We start from the raw sequence: 20,265 nt of genomic DNA, 5'->3' as shown, positions 1-20,265 counted from the left end.
TCTTCCACACATTCCGCCACTTTATGCACTGAAGACAAAATGTCTACCTTCATCACGCTGAACTTCTGTTCCATCCTCTCTTCCATTCTTTCCTCCAGTTTCTCCAACATCTGTGCAAATTTATCAGCAATTGATTGATTAATTGATTCCAAAAGTACCTGGGCATGTTTATCCAGAGCATCTCGCAAATCCTTCGATGTCAGCACTTCAGGAGGGTGCAACGCCTGTAGTGATGATTGTTGCACCGGCGAGGATCCACCACTCCGAAGAGTTTTAGGGGGAGGTTTAGCCACCATCTTTTAGTCCTCAATTATGACACACTTTCACTTAAAGTTTAAAAAGTCCAACAATCTCGAGAGTATAGTAAAATAATCCTCTTCACCTTTTCCTCTTGTACCGCTCTGCCTGCTCCTTTAAATCATAGTCCTTTCTTCAGGCAGGGATGGTTCGCAGACGCCTGGCTCTGCTCCAAAAAGTTCGGAGCAGAGACGACGGCCAGCTGGGAGCAACCCAGGCTTCGGGGGAGTTCAATCCTTCAGCCGCCCAAGCTCCGGCGGCCTCGGAGAACTCTACCCCTACCTGGGGCCTCACCCCCTCCTCTTCTCCCGAGGAGGGGGCTTCAATTTCGCCCGAACAGCTGATCGGCGCTGTTTCGGGCGAAAAAACAAACAGCTGAGCCACGGGCAGCCAGGGGAGGCTGTCTTCGGCGCCGCGCCGCCACCGGAAGTCCCACGAAGACTCTATTAATAGACTATTGCAGGTGGAAAAACACTCTGCACATGGTCAGAAGCACAAAACTCAGCAGAGAAAACTTCCAGGGAAATGAAAGAGAAGAAAAAAACATAACAAATCTCATCCTCTCGCTCCAGAAGTTTCGCCTGAATGACTTTGGTCTCTGGACGGAGCAGTCATTGTAATGATCGTTCCTTATTGATCCATTGCTCCCTCATTAACCTTAATCTAGGACGCAACAATAGAAACAAATCAGATCTGGAATAACCAGCGTAAAGTCAGCCCAGATAGAAAAAGAGCCTCTTGCTTTCTTGTTCCTGCTTCTAATATCCCGCCTCCTCTGCAGCAATTGGTTCTTCCCATGATTGGCAATGTAACGTCACCGTCGTCTCCTTCGGCTCGAGATCGCTGTACTGGAGCCTTCGGCTTGGACCGGAAACCGGAAGTGGCGTGTTTGTGGGAGACCCCCCCCTCCCCAGTTGCAGGAAGAAGTTCGCAAGAAGTCAGGTCGGCGGGCGGAGGTTGAGCGGCCTGCTTGTGCGGGCGCGGGGTGGGAGTAGTTGGAGCTGGAGGAGAGGCTGCTGATGACCTGGTAGAGTCAGGCAAACGGGGATAGGGAAGAAGGGGGTCCCAGTCCGGTTCGGAAAAGCGGGCGACCTAGAGCAGCTTGCCCGAAATTTCGATGTTTTTATGGACAATGCTTTCCTTCCTAGACTGGCATTGGAAACTGCTGGGGGGAGGAGGGGTTATGGTTCCAAATTTTAAAACGTTCAGGACATTTAATATTCTGTGCATTTATTTGTACTATGAAACAGGGTCGGAGGCTGCTTGGCTTTTCCTGTTTACGGATCGCGTGGTTGTTTTTTTTTTTAAAAAAAAATCTCGTTTTGGAGATTGTGGGAATCAGCTGGCAACGGTGTTGCTTTTCTGGTGCCTAACTCTGCAATTTTAGGTCGGGGTTGTTACTTAGAAATGGAAAGACCTGGCTCTTTGAGCTCTCTGGCCCAGGCTGAGGATTAATCTTAATTTTAACTGGGGTTTTATTTATGCAGGGACAAATATAATTTTTTTTTAAATTTGCTTTTAACTTTTGTATCTTGGTTTTTTAATCACCCTGTAACCCGCCCTGAGTCCTTCGGGAAAGGGCGGTATATAAATGTAATAAAATAAATAAATAAAATAAATAAATTATTGGATTCATATCAGAGAATAGCTATGTGGGGCAAGGGCTAAAAGTTAGCTTGAACCTCTTTGGGGGGAGGGAAATCTTGAAGGAATTATGACTGTTAAATAAACGATTCATTGGTGAAGGCTGCCCTTTAAATGATAAAACAGAAATTTTTAAGTTGCTGGTACCTCCAATAGTGTACAATAAAGAACATGGTTTGAAAAAATATTGTATGAGAGTGCAGAAAAATTTAGAGCAGTGGCTTGATCCAGCATGATCAAACAGAAGGCAGCTTGCTTGCCAGTGATTAACATGGTCTTCTCAATGATCTCTTTTCTGATTTTGCACAACATAATAATATACTAACAGCATAGTTGAGTTTGCGTAGGCTTTGCTAAGTAGGGATAAGTGTGGTTTCAGGGTGCCTTGCAAATAAAACCAATATAGTTCATTACAGTTTAATATTTTTCTTGAAATAGTTGCAGTTAGTGATCATTTCCCATCAGGTACACAGAAGCAAAATGGAGTTAATTTATTCTTTGGTTAACTTTTTGCCATTTGATCTTGAGTGATTAATAGTGCCAAAAGTAATAACTTTTTTCAGTATAGAAATATGTGTAGATCATTTTATCATTTTAACCAGCTCCCAAATTATGTCTTGAAATAGGTAAATATTCTTACAGGGTTTTCTGGATGAAACAAAAACATGCTAAACATGTTTTTAGGCAGGAATATCAGTTTTTACAAAATTCTCCTTTTTTTTAAGAAATATGTTTCTGTTTTTCTTTGCTGTGAAAGCTACTGCCTTGTATAATTTTTTTTCTTTGTCTTGCCTTGCAGGTTCAGCATGGAGTCTGAAGATGCTGTTGCTCCTGAAAAATTAATTGAGGATTTGAAACTGTCAGAAAAACAGAGCAGTCCTGCACATCATGCATATATCCCCAGAGTCATTAAAGAAAGTGTGAGTGAAAGTCAAGAGGATGATGATCTTTTCCATGACTGCAAAGACTCTCTTGAATCAAGAGTGGTGGAAGAGAATAACAACAGCCAGACAGATGCTTTAGAACATGAGGTGGATCTAGATGAAAAAGAATTGCTAGAGCTGGAAAAAAACATGTCAGAGGAAGAAAAAGAGGTATGTTTTAAAGGTGCAAATCTTTTTTTAAAAAAATAATAGCTGCTTACTAATAGCTGTTTACTATTACTGTGACTCTATATATGCTTGCTTGGAAATAACTGCAGCTGTTTGCAACAAAAATATTTCTGTATTTCTATTTGGAATGCTAATACACAGGCTGTTGAACATTCCTTGTTCAGTCCAAATTTTCTTTCAAAATGTGTTCCTAATAGACTTTGCAACCTATTTTCATATTTATTCTGAAGTATTCCCACAGAGCTGCATGGAATCTCCTTCCTAGTTAATTTGTAAAGACATTCAGGTTGTAATGTGTTAGTAAATATTTTATTATGTGGCATTTGGGGGATAAATACAAGAACAGCACTCTGTCTTCTCGGTTCATACATAATATGTTTGACTAAGGAATATGTAAAGTATTTCTGATGCTGCTGTGTATAATTGCAAGCTTTGTCATTATTTTTCTCATATATTTAAGTGTCCTGTAATGTTTTTTTTCTTATCACATTCTTGATTAGTTTTGCTTGCCTTCTGCTTATTTCGGTTCCATATATTACATTTTGTTTTGCTTGTCATTCTCTAAATCTGAAATGGGCAGTGTGCATCTTCTAAAGAACTGAATGCGGTATGTGTTTTTCTTGGATTTTGAGTGTAAGAAATCCAAGCCTCATGAACATTTAAAAATGAACTGGATGAAATAGCAGTTTATACTGGCTGGATTCAGTTCATTGTAAAGAAGACTGAAGTGAGAATAGCCTCATTAACAAGAAGTGCTAACCATGATGCTTTCAAGTAGTATGACCTGCCTGGAGCTTTATTTTCTAGATTCAGGTTTTTTTTAAAGCTTTCTTTAGCTTTAAGAATGGCCATATATATTAATATTTAAGCATTTTGTTACATTATGTTTCTCACTCAATAGAAGCAACAATATTTTTGTCCTATAGCTTTTAATTCCCATGATCAGAGATTATATTTGTAATTTTTGTTTAATGGAATCCTGTTTCTAAAAAGAAATCATAGACGAAGCATTGTTTAAAGTTCCTGCCTGCAGATGGAATTGGACTACTTGTGTGCAGAGAGCTAATTTTCCATGTGAGGAAAAAGGATGTGTGATTCAGCAAAATATGTACATAAACTTGGAATTTTCCATTTAAGCTTTTCCAGTCAGCTTACAACTTATATCTGAAGAGGCTAAAGTCATGCATGAAATATATACACAATAAAAAACTTTGTAGAGATTTTTTTGTCAAATCTTTTTTGTTACTTACTGAGAAGATACAAATATTGTAACCTGACTGTTGAATCTGCTATTTCCTGAGCTGATAATCCCCATCTTGCTTCCTTCCAGATGTGTTAGCTATGCTAGGTGGGAATATGAATGGTAGTATATATGTTTGAAATGAAAGATTATTTTGGGGTTTATTTGTATTACTTCTGAATTAATATAAAAAATGGGGGAATACATAATATTGTACTACTGAACAAAACTCCATTTTTTACCCTTTGAATATCTTCCTTGACTCTTAAATTTTGACCCTCTCAATATGTACTTTAGGTTAATTTTCATTAATTGGATACTGTATTGTTTGGGGGTGGAATTAAATATTTTTGCTGTTTAGGTTGTAAAAGGAAATGTTGAGATAGCTTAGAAGTCAATATAATTGAATGTGTTTGAAGCAGTCAGTTTTTAAAATTAAAAGACAAACTATTTGATGTTATAAATGATTATCAATATTTTGATAGCAGTGTTAGATGTGGGCTGTCTTAGCTGTGCTCTATTAAAACAGGACCTGAGATATGTATTAGTTATATCCATGGTACAGGATAGACTGTTGCCTTGAAACCCCTTGAGTTCTTGTGATGTCATAACACCTGATCAAGGAAACAGATTTGAGATAGAGCCAAGGATTATTAATGACTGGAAAATCATGGATGTAAGGAGAAAAGGTCCACGGGAGGACTGTGTGCTAGAGGGAAATTGGGTAGAGAATGTTTAGATTAATTATTCAGAACTAAGAGCTGTGAAAAGAGTGAGGGATTAGGAGGTGAAGGGAAGTGGAATTGAGAAGCTAGGCCTTGTGAAAAGTTGAGAAACAAAGCTACACATGACTGTACAACTTCCAGTCTTCAAACCTCTTTTCCACTCCAGCTATTGGTTTCATAAATTATTCATATAATTTTTATCAAGCCTTGGAGACTGAAATGTACATGAGACTGGTTTTTCTACAAATATTGATTGGCTCTTATTCAGAGAGCTAAAAGTGGGATATGAATACCGAATTTTTTTTTAAAAAAACACTTGTTTATATGTATGGTCATATTTTTTTGGTTGTGGCTAGATTTTGTGGTGAAGGGTTGGACCTGCAAGACTAAATTAATGGCATGGGGTGCGTCAGGGCTTGTGCCTGTCGCCATGAGATAGATGGAAGAGGCAATCTAGCAAGTACAAGGGTGCAGTATTAATCTGCTGATGATACTCAGTTGCACATTTCTACCCCTGGCTGGCCAAGTAAGACCATCCCAGCACTAGCCCAGTGCCTGTGGGCTGTAAGAGTTTGAATGAGGAAGAACTGGCTTCAGCTCAATCCTAGCAAGGCTCTTGAATTTTTGGGCCTCCTGATTCAGTGATATGTCATTGTTTTTATTTTGTCTGGACAGAGTTGGTGAGCAGTTTTTTTTGGGGGGGGGCACCTGGACTCATGGGCACCCGCTGAAAGAGCAGGTGGCAACTGGATAGGGAGGTCTTTGCACAGACCTATCTTGTGCACCAATTGCAGCCATTCCTGGAGTAGTCATTTATACCCTTTGTCACTTCCCAGTTGAATTACTGCAATGCACTTTTATGTAGGGTTGCCCTTGAACACCTTGCAGGAACTATAGCTGACGGGGTACAAAGTCCTGGGCATTCTACTTTTTGTCTATATTATGCCATTGTTGCATGAACCACACTGCCTTCCATTTTCTTTCCAGGTGCAATTCAAAGTCATGGTTATTAACTTTAAAGCCATACAAGGCATGAGACCAGGCTGTTTGAAGTATTCTCTCTCCCTCAGGGTCAGATAGGGTGGATAAGCTTTGCTTAAATGGTGTAATCCAGCAGGATAGGAAGTACACTTTGTTGACCCTGCTCTGTGGATCACCAATCCTCTACAGATCAAGAAGGCCTGCACCCTCCATGTCTTCTAAAAGGCCTGGTGTCAGAATCCATTTATATCACATTCATAAATGTATGTTTAAAATACTGTGCCTTCCCTGGATTCTGCCATTTCTCCAGGGGGAGAGGAGAAGGTGTTTATTCAGCGTGGTCGGAGACTGCATTCAAAGACCAGGGAAAACCCTTTTGATCTTAGGACAACAAAGGAGGGGAAGGGAGGGGGATCTGGTTTGTATCTCCATTTGAATCTGAAAAGGAAGGAGGCAATAATCATAAAGACAGGGAAGTTTATTTATTTAATTCCATTTATATCCCACCCTTCTCCGAAGACTCAGGGTTCCCTCTTTCCCACGAAAGGGTTGACACCGAAAGTTTAATTGATGTGGGTCTGGCCAAATGGGTTTTGAGGGGAGGGGAGTGAACCAGGAACTCTTTATAAAGTATCAAGTTGTAACACAATGCCAGATCCTGTCTTGTATTTCCACAACCGATCACATCCTAGTAAAACCTCCTTTTGGACAAGCCCTGGCTCCAAGAGTTCTTTATTTTCCTAAGATGTGGGTTGGGGTGGGTCCTGACACTTGGTTTTTCCCACAAGCTTTGGGTTTAGATGAGGCTGGAGCCCAGTTGTGGATGAATAGAAGTGAGTCAGCCTGGGGTTCCATGAGTATTTTATGGTTTTGATTTTTGTTTGTTTTGTTATTTTAGTGTTTATTGTGTCATACAGGGTTGTTGTTATAACAGAGGTGGCTTATAAAGTCTTATTTATAAATCTTCATTTTATAAAGTCTTCTAAAATAAAAGTGCTTCTCGTATAAGCAGTAATACCTATTCTGTATAAAAATTATCTTCAGGCTTGGAAACTAATCTGAATTGTCTCTGGACAATTTGACTTTGTATTATTAGATACCAGTTGGTTCTTAATTTTTAAAAAAAGTTAATATGGCTGTAGTTTGCCTCTAGATATCACTAGAAGATTATTCATTTCCAGAATTTTAAGTAGTAAAATGTGGTAATAGTATTGGTTAGGAGATGCCGTCTAAATGTTTGAAATACGCTTCCTGCGAAATTTTAAAAATTAATCACAAAATAGGGAACTAAGATATTAGTAAAAAATTTGGTAGTGTTTGCTATTTGTCATGGATAATTGATTTTAATTTCAAACGGTATCAAATGTTAATTATTGTGTTAATTCATTCAAACATCTTTGTTGTAGACAAGAAGAAATGAAAGCTCAACATTAAAAGAAGAAGGAAATAAACAATTTAAAAATGGAGGTAAGCAAATGGCTTATGACAATATTCAAACTTTTGTTCGTGTTTGGGCCTCCAAATGCTGCTTAAAGACAGATTCTAAGTTGGTGCAGGATAATTCTTCCAGAATAACTATCCCAGTCAGTATGGCCCAGATTAATAAGAATTCAACATTTCTGGACATCTGGTAGCACAAGACTAGCAAGTAATGCAACATAGTAATCAATGAAATCCTCAAAGGATTTATCTAGTCTTATTTTTAATTAGCTATCTTTGGGATATACAGTATCCTTCAGAATTGTTTCAATTTAAGATTATGCCATAGTGTTTAGAAGTAAGTTATCTTAAGGTGCTGTAAGTTAAGGAGGTAGGAATGAAATCTAGTATTGTATTATTAGTGGACTTCTGTTCCAAACATGCCACAGTAGTCTAGAGCAGATTTTGGCTTGAAGATGGGAGTGATAGAGGATGATAATAATTTTCTCCCTGTTATGTTAATGAAAGCCTTCCTATGTTGGAAAAAAAGCTGCAAGGTTGCTGGCATTTAGATGTTGGGATTGTTAGATTCAGTGAGAGACACATTTTGGTAGAGATAAACATGAGTCTGTTGCCAGCTGTTAACACCAACAGGTTTCCTGGGAATAATCTTTCATTGATGATTATAAGTTATCTTAAAATGGTTGAAAAGTAGTCATGGCTACTTCCTTTGTGCAGCAAGCACAAAGGACCTGTTCTTGTGTTGATTGGCAATCTGCTATACCTGAGCTGATTTTGGAGAGGAAGCATATTCTTACTATATATGCTCCTGGTTGCTTTTCCCAGTATAGGTAGTCCTTGACGTACGACCCTAGTCATAAAGTGAGATGTCATGTGACTGCATCCATTAGTGATTATAGTCTTGGCACTCTTGCTACCATTGTTAACCAAGAATAACGGGTTGCTAAGTGAGTGCCCATCCAAATCCAAACCATTCTGGGCTTGGTCCCTCCCAGCCTCAAGCCTAAGTAAGATACAGGACTGCTTCTAGCTCTCCCAAGCTGCCTGCCTGACACCCATCTCTGCCCCTTGGCAGCTGCAACCCTCCAGGAAGCCTCGGCATCCCCGCCTGCCCCAGCAATGGGGCACTAAGCTGCAGTGCCCAGGAAGCCCCAGCAAACCTCAGCAAGTGTCCCTTTGCCCAATTTCCACCTTTCCCAGCTCTCCACACTGACCTGTTGACCTTCTGCGGTGGCGGAAGCAGAAGGCCTCAACTGCCTTTGGTGTCTTTGCAGAGAGAGCCCGTGGGCATTTCTGATGCACCTTCCTCAGCGCACATGGAAAGTTGCTGGTTGTTGTTGGGCTGACTTCTCCCTTCAGGGGCACTTCTGGTGCACCCTCCGCAGTGCACGTTGGAAGCTGTTGCTTGCCATTTGTGAAGTTTTCTCCTTCCTCCTGCAAAGTGCTCTGCCGGAGGAAAAAGACAAATGGTGAGTAGCTTCCAGTCATGCACTGCAAAGTGTGCCAAAAGCAAAAAGGAATGTTTTGCAAAAGGCAGGAGGAAGAAGACGAAAGCCTCACGAATGATCAGCAGCTTCCAACGTGATCTGCGGAGTGTGTGCTGGTTGACCTTACAACCGTTGCCCTTCCTTTGGCTTCCATTGGCTGAGGGCTTCTGCCCTTGGCAGAACAGTTAGTTGGCTCTTCATGAATATCTCAAACAGCTACCTTGGGGTTATGCTGAGTTAACTTTCTTAATCCAGGAATTAATACAGCATGGGCGATTCTGCATAAACATTATGTTCTGGTATTGAGAGAATTGAAAAGAGAAATCTGCTCTTCTACATGAGGGAAATGGAAAAAGGGCAGCAGCGTCATCATTTCCTTTATCTTCACTGGAACCTTTAATTCCTCTCCAGCCAATCACATGCCCAGTCTGGATTCTGGTGCCCCCAGTGTTTCTGGATTCTCTTGATACCACAGTCCGCTGAACTTTTTCAGATTAGGCTTAACTTCAAAAATGAGCTCTGAGAATTGCCACAGTCTTGTTGTAGAGCTTGGTTTCTAGGTACTATTGGTCCTGTGATTGCTCTTATAACATGGTGGCATCATGACCGCTGTTCTTTGTTTGGAAGATCCTTGGAGGTTTTTTTTTCCTATCGTATACTTCCTGCTCTTGATCCTAGTATACTAGTGTACGGTATCTTCTCTCATATTCTTAAGTACAGGATAGATACCTTATGAATTACAGGGATATTAATTGATGGGGTGGTCAGTTCTTTTCCAAAAAATAATGGATAATCCTATCTACATTTCCTTTCTTTGTCTTCAATTTTTGTCATCCATGTATAGAATTAATAGCTATAGTTTCTGATATTCTCACTATTGCCATGCTGTTGAGTATTTTTTAGGAGCTTTCCTATCAGTTGTTGCTTCTAATTTAATAAATTAGCGATAGATATTGTGATAAAAAAACAAAAGGGTTTTCAGTTATTAATCTCAATTTTTAGGATCTACAAATAGTACTTATTTATACATATGTATCCCACCTTTTTATTTTTATAAGTAACTCAAGTTACTTATAATAATATTTGTTCCTCCTTTTATTTTCCCCACAGCAACAAACCTGTGAGGTGGATTGGGCTGAGACACCCAAGCTGGTGTTCCATGCCTAAGGCAGGGCTGGGATTCACAGCCTCCCAGTTTCTAGTCTAGTGCCTTAACCATTAGACATATGTTAATATATGTATTACAAGGGACGCGGTGGCTCAGTGGGTTAGGATGCTGAGCTTGTCGATCAGAAGGTCAGCAGTTTGGCGGGTCGAATCCCGAGTGCCGCGTAACAGAGTGAGCGCCTGTTACTCGTCCCAGCTTCTGCCCACCTAGCAGTTCGAAAGCACGTAAAAATGCAAGTAGAAAAATAGGGACCACTCTGGTGGGAAGGTAACAGCGTTTCGTGCGCCTTTGGCGTCTAGTCATGCCGGCCACATGACCACAGGGACGTCCTCCGACAAGCGCTGGCTCTTTGGCTTTGAAACGGAGATGAGCACCGGCTCCCTAGACTCGGAAACGACTAGCACGCATGTGCGGGGGAACCTTTACCTAATATATGTATTGACTGCATGTATATTGTACTGTGCATGTATAAAAATACAAACAGATAGTAAACTGCTTCTAAAGAAATTCAAGGCTATTCCGCTTCCACCCAGGTAGAATATATGTTATCCTCCCTTACATAATATATCTTCCCTTTCATCTTTCTTATAGAACCAAGGTCACTGCAAAAATAGGAACGTGATAAAACAAGTTTATTGTTCATTTATTGATTTGGAGAATGTATAAGATAAATAGGCTTGAACTGTGAAATGCTTGCACAAAAAATGGAGTTGAGGGTTGGTTGTTGAATGCTGTAGGAATACTATAGGGTGGAAGCAAAACACACATGAGAATAAATGTTTGCCAAATAGTTTAGGGAGTGAACCAAGATTATATATTGTCCCCTTGGTTGTTTATAGGTTTATGGATGAATAAGGAATGCTTGTGTGAACAATGAGATGTGTGGTTTGGGAATACAAATATGCATGCATTTTTGTATATAGACAATGCTGAATTATTATTGCCTTAGAACCCAACTCCTTTTATAGCAAGTGCTGGATTGATTCTATGACTCAAGAGGAATATGGTTCTCAAAATTAATGTATTAAAAAGCAAGATAACTGCTTGGTAAGCAAAATTGGGGAAAAAATTGCTAGTTTTACATAAATGGTAAAAAATGAGAGCAAATTTGCATACCCTGATACACTTTTTACTAACGGTAGGATAATGGATGGAGGATAATGTTAAAATATTCAAATGATGGTAGGCAATGGATAGGTAGCCCATTGTAAGAAATTAACCTTTGCCAAAGGAAGCAAGAGTTGGGTATGTCAGGAAAATGCATAAAATATGCTGTTTGAATAGGATACTGAAACACTGATAAAACAAAAAGTGAGTGTCAAGCATTAATGGTGGTGAATGTGTGGATTGAACATAAAAGTGAGTGTTAGGTGTTTTGATCTTACAGAAAGAATGAATAAAATTAAAGAATGAAGGGGTCAATAAAATTAAAGAATGAAGGGGTCAAGGGGCAGGAACACAAAAATTGCAGTTAGATGGAGTTAATGAGATCCTGAAAAAGAGAAAAGTGGGAAATTTAAACAATAAAAATCAATGGGTAGCACAGTATACGGACGGACATAATCAATCAAGGCTTGATTTCAAGAATTTAAAGATGACAGGTTTAGTGAATGGTGTTGAAGTAAATTAGATTTGGCTGTATTTCTTTTTTCTTCTTGCCTTGGGTCAGTTTCTTTGATTTACTCTTTCTTACTCTTTTTTTCTGCACCTGCTTGCTTGCCCCCTCGTCCATAATGTGTGTGTGTGTGTGTGTGTGTGAGAGAGAGAGAGAGGGGGGGGGGAGGGAGAGAGAGAGAGAGAGAGAGGGGGGGGGAGAGAATAGCAAAGCTAGTCTGAAACAGGAGACCAAAGAAATACTTGATGGTTTCAAATTGTTCACATCCTATTTTGGTTCTTGACTGGTATTGTTTTGATTATATAAGAATTGGCGGCCCTTTGAAGAAGAATTTGTTACTATGGTTGCCCACAATTTTTCCTGATCTTGATACTTTTAAAAATGTGTGCTTGTTATAATTATGGGAAAAATAGCCGGTCATGAAGAAACTCTATTTATATGGTTGCTAGGAGTCAGAAATGACTTAAATGGCATATAATCAATCATAATAATAACTGTGAACCATCCTTTAGATAAGCGGTTGTCACAGTGCTGTCTGAGGATCAATGAAATCAAATAATAAGGGTTTTAACATTTCTCAGGTTTAATTCCTAATACAATACCTGCTAAGAGATACCCCACATAAACCAAAGCTCTTTGGGATCCTCAAACATTTTTAGGAATGTAAAGGATCCTGAGACCAAAATATTTGAGAACCACTGCTGTAGAGGCAAGGATAGGACTTTGTTGACATTATATTTTAGGAAAGCCTGATTTGTTAGAGGAAACTATTAGAAAGTAGAGATAGTCCTTGATTTATGACCATTCGTTTAATGACTGTTTGAAGTTACAGTGGTGCTGAAAAAGTGACTTTTATGTGGTCCTTACACTTTTGATAGTTGAAGCATCCTGAAATCATGGATTGCCATTTGCAAGCTTCCCAAGTGGCTTCTGACCAGGCAAGGTCAATGGGGACCCTACGATACAATGGGAATAAAACAACGAACAAGAAGTCTTTATTAGTTTTTAATTCAATTCTGGCTGTCTAAATCAAGTGTTAACGTGACTATATATATAATCTCAGAAAATCCAAGTTCTGTTATGCAATATTTTCATGTTAGCATCATTTTAACATACTGTACATTTCCTTGCTTGGAAATCATCTTGTATGTAAATATTTTTCATAACTGAATGATACATATTTACAGATTGGATTAACCTGAATCTGAGCTGTATTTAAAAGTTATGGGGTTTTGAACTTATGCTGGCGAAGTATATTGTGTCCCACAAATCAGTCATAACCATATTAGAGTTGGTTTTTTTAAAATATTTCTGCAGTTTGCTTTTTTTTTAACTTTTTCTGTTATTTTAAAATGAAAAATTATTTAAAATATATAAATATTTCTGCATTGTTTTGTGTTTTTCAGTTTTTTTAATTTGTTTTTTACCCCTCTGCCCTAACTTCAGAGTATAAAGAAGCAGAAGACTCATATGCCAAAGCCCTGCGTGTTTGTCCAGCCTCCTGTAACACAGAGAGATCCATTTTGTATTCAAATAGAGCCGCAGCAAGAATGAAACAGGTAATACTAATTTCCAAGATTGTGAAGGGATAAGTTTTGATAAGTCTTAGTTTTGTCAGAACTTTTATGTGGGGAGAGGTGCAGGGGCAGGGGGAAATAACACCAGGGGAAAAAAAAAGTTGATTTGGCCTTTCAGATGCCAGTGCCAATTTATTAAGTTTGAACAGATCTGCTGCAGCAGAATGAGTGTATTGCCAGCATTTGCTAACTGGCCAGCTTTCCTCTCAAGCTGTGGTCCCTTGCCGTATCCCAACTTTCACTTGAAAGGAATGCTGGGAAAGAGCCTTTGCTATCGCAGTGTTTTTCAACCCTGACAACTTTTAAGATGTGTAGACTTCCGCTCCAAGAATTCCCCAGCCAGTATGCTGGGTAAACTGCTCTTCCTGTTTGACGTGTTTAGACCAGGATAGGTAGTGAAGGAGCTCTGGATGTTGCTAACTTAGGGAATAGGCTTTCTGTCAGTTCTTCTCCTCTTCTCTCTGGTATGATCCTTGGAAAAGGCTGATGGGAGACTTGCCCGAAAACGGCAAACAGAGATGTGTAATTTTTTTGGTTTGCTTCACTCACCACAACAACCCAGAGTCGAAAATCTCTTCTTGCATACATTGGAGTGGTAATAAAATTTTTGGACCCAAGGCATATTGATATTAATTATGTTGTATCTTTTATGACTTGATGTGGTGGCACAGTAGTTACAATGCAGTGGCGCAGTGGTTAGAATGCAGTACTGCAGCTAACACTGCCCACTGCCAGAAGTTCGATCCTGACCACCTCAAGGTTGACTCAGCCTTCCATCCTTCCAAGGTCAGTAAAAATGAGGACCCAGAATATTGGGGGCAATATCCTGATATTGTAAACCACCCAGAGAATGCTGTAAAGGAGTGGTATATAAGGCTAAGTACTATTATTTTCTACAAATGGAAAATTCTTGGGTGTCTTGGAATAAGTTAGCCAACCTACAGCCTCTAATTTCACTGATTTACTGTCCCATAGTTATGGATTTAGATGCTGAGCACATATTTTTAAGCTACCATGTAATCTTTCCCAATTTTTATGAATGTTGGAAAAATTATATTTTATATAAAATGTCAATGTTATTTCTCACTTAGGACAAGAAAGAAATGGCTATAAGTGACTGCAGCAAAGGTATTTTCTTCTTGTGCTTTTGCTCTTGGTGGGGATATTATGTTTAGGGACTATACATGGGAGAGATTATAGGGAATTTGACAGATATCCAATATTATTATCTACTAGGATGAAGCCTGATCAATGGCATTGTTAATTTTTTCCTTTTGCCTCCCTCAAATATTTGGTTTACACAAGGAGGATTTGATGACTGAAATAAACAGCTAAATAATTAGTGCATGATTGATAAAGTTTGACACAAGCTTTCAACTGAGCATAAAACTAGGAAGGTTCAGTACATAGAAAATATTTGGCTTAGGTTTATCTGATTTTAAAAGAAGAAATGAATTGGGCAGGTTTATAGGGATTTGGGAATAGGCTGGGTAGAATGGAGCAGAGCCAGTAACAGTGAAATCAGAGTGGTTTCCATCACTGTTAACTAAGATGCATACTAACCTATGATTTATTGAATATATAATAATGGATTGGACTCATAGAATATTAAGCTGTTAATCAGATAGAATAATTTATGAGCTACATTGTTGGTTCATGTGACATGTGAAATTGAAAGCAAACTTTTGTTTTCAGTCTTATGAATAATAGATTCAGGGTCTAGTATGTAATAGAGTTAGAAATGTTGAGTTCTAAATAATTTAAGGACATATCTTTACACACACACACACACACACACACACACACACACACTCTGCAGCATGATTTTACAGGTATCTTGTAGAAATATGCAAATAAGATGTATTATTGCTCTCTTCTTGTTTTTCAGCTCTAGAGTTAAACCCAAACTATATCAAAGCACTGTTGAGGAGGGCAGAACTATATGAAAAAACAGAAAAACTAGATGAAGCTTTAGAGGATTACAAAAATCTGTTGGAAAAAGATCCATCGATATATCAAGCAAGGGAAGCTTGCATGGTAAACTTATTTTATTTATAGTAATACTATTAAAGCACTGAACTTTTCAGGACACAGGTGAAAGATGGCAGTCTAAGAAGCATGATCCAAAAGAATAGGAAGTGAAGAGAAAGGCCGGCACTGAAACCCTAATCCTGATTTTTCAAGTTGGAGGATCAGTTATAAGAGATGAGGGAAGAACATTCTAACACTTCCTTCTTGAATTAAAGCTTTTATTTCAGAGGTGGGCAGCACAACTTTGGTATTAAAGGAAGACAGCTGCCCTAATAGGCTAAGATTGTGCGTAGATCCTCTATTATATAAGTGTCTGTTGAGTGGAATAGTCAAATTCAGGTGTTCATAATTTTCAGTGAGTTGTAGGTCTTTTTATTTATTGAGACAATGCTCAGGTGTTTTGTTTTTTTTGCAAGCATTGATTATCTGTTTTAACATTGTAAAGTTACTAGGTGATAGGTGACAGGTGATCAACAAAAATATTTGGCCTTTGCATAAGGTTAACGTGCATTTTGGGTTAGCTGTGTGTAGAGCATTTCATTTCTACCTTAATATTTAGTTTTTTTCATTGTTTTGGTGAAAGTCGATGTTTTTCCCTTTTAACAGACATAGGTCACAGATGTAGTTCAGTCTCCAAGTGTGGGAAAAATCTGCCATGGAGGGAACAAAACACCATTTTGATTTTTATCCCTTTTCTTATTCTTTTTTGTGACTTTTTGAAGAGCATTTGTTTTCAAATTCTCAGAATAGAAGATAAAGTTGTAGCTTTTTGGTCCCCTCCACAATAATTTGCTTTTTAATTTTAGCAATGTGTGGTCCTAATAGCCACTTTTAAAGAGGCAGGTGTGGAGGGTTGTCTAAAAATAGAAAAATCACAAAATCAGAATGTTCTTATGAGAGAATATCATAAAGATGTTCCACTCTTTGCATAACATCATCAACACTTAACCATAGCCTTTAATAATCGCCTTGGAAGTTTCTTAAATGCATTATGAAATGGCTGTTTATGTCTCTGAATTATATGACCTAAAAGAAAATCTAAGTCTGTAGTTGTATGGTGAGCATGTCTTAGATTTGGAAGCCCAAGATTGCATCCCCTCAGCTATTTCTCTTAACGTGGATGAGAGCAAAATCTCTTTGACTGGTATGTATGGGTCTCTAGTGTCAGATAATGATCTGGCGTATATGTGAACTTAAAGCAAGTGTTGACAATAATTGTGTCCTTATCTTTTCATCATCAAGTGATGTGTCAATCTCTGCACACCACATAAAGAATAAAGTTGCTTAGCATGTTTGTAGAATTGGTCTTCTGTTTGCTTTTGTTTTTAGAGATTGCCAAAACAAATAGAAGAACGTAATGAAAAACTTAAGGCTGAGATGTTAGGTAAGTAAATTTTGTATATAATTTGCTTATGCTGGAGAATGGTTTCTGTAAGGGTATATGTATAAAACATGGCTTTTTAAAATGGCCTTTTCTGTAGAATTTGTAGAATTTGATACTACCACAGACTCATTTCAGATTCTGCCATCTTTGAAAAAAAAGGATTTGTGTATATGTGTATTTATCTTGTCAGATCATTAAAATATGGTTGGAGCTGGGTCACCCTGATCTGTACAGCTACAAAAATAGAAACAACATCCCTACTGCAACAGTAGAAATACAAATTATTCATGTTGGCAGTAAGAAACAAACTTTTATATGATAGGAAACAGCAAACTTGCTTCTGCCATGGGATCTGCAGCTTTAAAGATGGGAATAATAGACTGGGTACAGAGGCTAGTTGCAGATTTTATTGATAATTTATATTATCAATAATCAAGATGCTTTGTTATGGCACCCAGTGGGACCAACTTGGCCTATTTATGTAATAATCTTTTGGTTTTCAGATCTTGATACTTTGTGATTTCCATTTTTTTGCTATTTCCATATGAATTATCATTGTTTTTCTTTTCAGTCACAGCTGTAGTTAGTGTGTTACGAACCAAAACTTTTATCAGTTTATATTTGGAAATCCTACAATATATTAATTTGCTCATATTCAACTGCTTTTTCAACTCTACATTTTTACCAATTTTTCATTAGTGGCACATGGTAATTTTTATAGATGTTCCAGTGAATAATTTGGGTGACTGTGTTATGTCATTGTTTATCATCAGTTTGTACAAACTTGCATGAGCTCTGTATATGATCTACTGTTTCTTCTGCTTCTTTGCACAATCTGAATTTTTAATCATTGGATGATTTTGAAATTCTGGCCTTGATTACATTAGCTTGAATAGCTTGTTGTTACGCAGCCAACATTGAGCCTTCAGTTTCTTTTTTTTCTAATGTTCCAGTTGTAAGCCATTGCCAGGTTTTAACTTTACTCGCTCTCCCCTCAATCTGTTGTAGAAATTGTCTAATAATGATGATGATGATGATGATGCAATACCAGGTGATGCACAAATTGAAGAGAAACAGCTAGAAAAAAATAACAAAATATTGTGATTTGGAAATTGAAGTTGAGTGACTATGGTGGAAGAAATAGGATCAGTACCCAAATGGCTGCCTAGATATATGGAAATTTTGAACTTATTAGACCTGAATATCCTTACTTTGCAAAAAATCACCCTACTCAGAACTGCCTATATACTCAAATGCTACCTTAATAACTCTTAGGTCCTTGGTTAGGACTTGAACTGTTAAGTTTTTACCAGTCCCAGACTATACATTGAATTGAACATTAACCATGATAATAATAATTAGATTTATTATACCATCCACTTTCCCAAAAGTTTCTGAGTGGTGGAAAAGGTCATTTCACTCTGGAGTACTTGTAGAGAGTTAATAATAGTTGTTGAAAGGTCAGTAAATGGCAAAACATCCAATTCCTTTCCACGCCCAATTCCTTTTCATTAGAAACTAGTTTTTGCTTCAGCATTTGCAATACTTCAGAAGGGATTTCTGAATTTAATCCCGAGTCTTATGAAGTCCTTCAAGTCATTTTTTTGTATGGTTCAAAACAAGATAGAACAGTGTTTTTGTCTGAAATTGAAAAAAATACTAGTAGCTTTGTTGTCATTTTTAGCTGAATTTTGCTTTCAAAATGTTCTTATAGTTAAGTAATAGTGAAACTAATATTTGAAGTATTTTTTTTCAAAGCAACAGAACAGATTTTATGCTAGTTCTATGCTTGTACTGAACCATGCTCTTTGTGGATAGCTGATTGCATTTTTTTCCCCAAACTCAAATTGTTTGTTGAGCAAAGAAAAGGCTTATCCAGCTCAGTCTTTTTTCCCCTCTTATCATTCATCCACATGCTTACTTTTGATTTTGTTTTTTATAGTCTTAAGGCATTGCTTAACCTGGGCTGCTCCCAGTTTCATTTCTCCATGAACCTTGTATTGTATAATTACAGTAGTACGTCAGATGACCATATGGGTCTTCTCATCCTTTTTTAAATAAAAATGTTAACTAAGGAGTTCTAGAATTTAGGATGAACACAGCAGCTGTAAATAATTGTGATTAAAAAGTTATGTTGGTAGTAGCAAACCGAGTCTTTCAGTTTGAAAACGGGTGTTTTGTTTCCCACCGGTCTGTCAAAACCATGCTATGGGCATTATGAAGTTCACAGGAGTTGTACTAGTATAGATGTAAATTTCGGACATGTAGCATCTTTTCCCCTAGAGGCGCTCTTAAAATGACCATTTGCTGTTGGAGGTGGATGATACAAAGAATTATCACCCTTCTTATGTTGGCATTTCCTGAATAGAATTCTTAACAGCCCTTTTAAGACTTCCTTCTTCTGTAGGCTATCATTGTCAGAAGAAATTCCCTTCCATTATTGTGATATTTTTTTAATGTAGTTGAAGGTATGATTTTTTTTAAATGTGTGTATATTGCAGGCAAGCTGAAGGATCTTGGGAACCTGGTTCTCCGTCCTTTTGGCTTATCAACGGAAAACTTCCAAGTGAAGCAAGATTCGTCAACTGGCTCCTACTCTATCAACTTTGTTCAAAATCCAAATAATAACAACCGATAACACTAGCCCAAACTGCACGTGGCAAAATCTTGAGCTTTGAAGCTTAATGGTAATGTGGTTTCAGTGAATGCAAAATGGATGAGTACACTTTTAATGCATAACGCCATTCTTTAAACTGGAAGGATTTGAAGTGAGACCTATGCATTGTGTATGTGTGTAAGTTTCTTTCAAAAGAGGTGGGCAGAAGAGGACTGTTACTTGACCCTTGCAGTGATGTTTCATGCACTTTGGGCACTCTGAATCTCTCGTCTTCAGGAGGGATGGGGGTTAGCTTTGCGAGTTAGAAAAATGTCAGTGTGTCTAAAACTGTAACCATAGTACAATCATTTCATCATTTGTGAAGTTTGTAAATCTCTTTGAAGGGCAGAGAAGTGTTTCTCTATTTAGAGAATCAACTTTTACGTTACAGATTAATAAATCATTCATGGTATTAGTGCCTGCCTTTTAATTCAAAATAGCCTTTTCAGTGTTAAATGTTTCATAACAGCTTAAATTCACTTGAATGAGGGAAAGTGCGTGTTAGCACCTGCATACTACTCCAAGATCCCCTCCCCAGGTGATTTTATTTTATTTTATGCTTTTTTTAAGAAGACACGTTGATAGGCTTTTAAATACATCTATTTATTTATTTTGAAAATCCAAAAAATTAAATAAATGAGGGGGCGTCTAGTAAAACAATTCAAGTTCTTGATCACCAAAAATAATGTTAATTTATTTGCAACATTCTCTGGTTATAAAGCAAGCTGCCTATCCCTCCTTGGACATGCCTACCAAACATTTATGCTTTATCGGATTGGTTTCCACAAAATGTATCTTGTCTTGTAGAAGATACATAGGCAGCTTGTTGTAATTTCTGTCAGTATCATAAAAAGAATATTGCAATATTAAATATGCTTTTATTACATTTGGTTTCATCTTTAAGGAAT

At 37.9% G+C, this 20,265-nt stretch overlaps 1 protein-coding gene across 2 annotated transcripts; it reads left to right on the top strand.

Moving 5' to 3' along the window:
- Nucleotides 1-1,150: 1,150 nt before the first annotated feature.
- Nucleotides 1,151-20,265, top strand: TTC1 (tetratricopeptide repeat domain 1). 2 transcript variants are annotated; one of them, XM_083351338.1, is made up of 8 exons: nt 1,151-1,239; nt 2,741-3,035; nt 7,406-7,466; nt 13,156-13,268; nt 14,378-14,414; nt 15,175-15,323; nt 16,647-16,701; nt 19,203-20,265. In XM_083351338.1, the coding sequence occupies exons 2-8, from the start codon at nt 2,748-2,750 to the stop codon at nt 19,337-19,339; spliced, it is 840 nt and encodes a 279-aa protein (XP_083207464.1). In that variant the 5' UTR covers nt 1,151-1,239; nt 2,741-2,747; the 3' UTR covers nt 19,340-20,265. The 2 variants fall into 2 exon arrangements, with proteins under 2 accessions (XP_083207464.1, XP_083207463.1); XM_083351337.1 differs by having other exon boundaries at nt 1,191-1,324; nt 19,203-20,264.

Source organism: Vipera ursinii, assembly GCF_947247035.1.
Source record: "Vipera ursinii genome assembly, chromosome: 2".
Taxonomy (NCBI): Eukaryota; Metazoa; Chordata; class Lepidosauria; order Squamata; family Viperidae; genus Vipera; species Vipera ursinii.
Note: the sequence above shows the minus strand (reverse complement) of the source record. Positions and strands in the feature narration are given on the sequence as shown.

What these genes read in the sequence shown, in the direction of transcription:
- TTC1 (XM_083351337.1), top strand. An exon ending in CCGCAGCAAGAATGAAACAG is followed by an intron (nt 13,269 to 14,377) that starts GTAATACTAATT and finishes TTTCTCACTTAG; the next exon opens with GACAAGAAAGAAATGGCTAT. An exon ending in TATAAGTGACTGCAGCAAAG is followed by an intron (nt 14,415 to 15,174) that starts GTATTTTCTTCT and finishes CTTGTTTTTCAG; the next exon opens with CTCTAGAGTTAAACCCAAAC.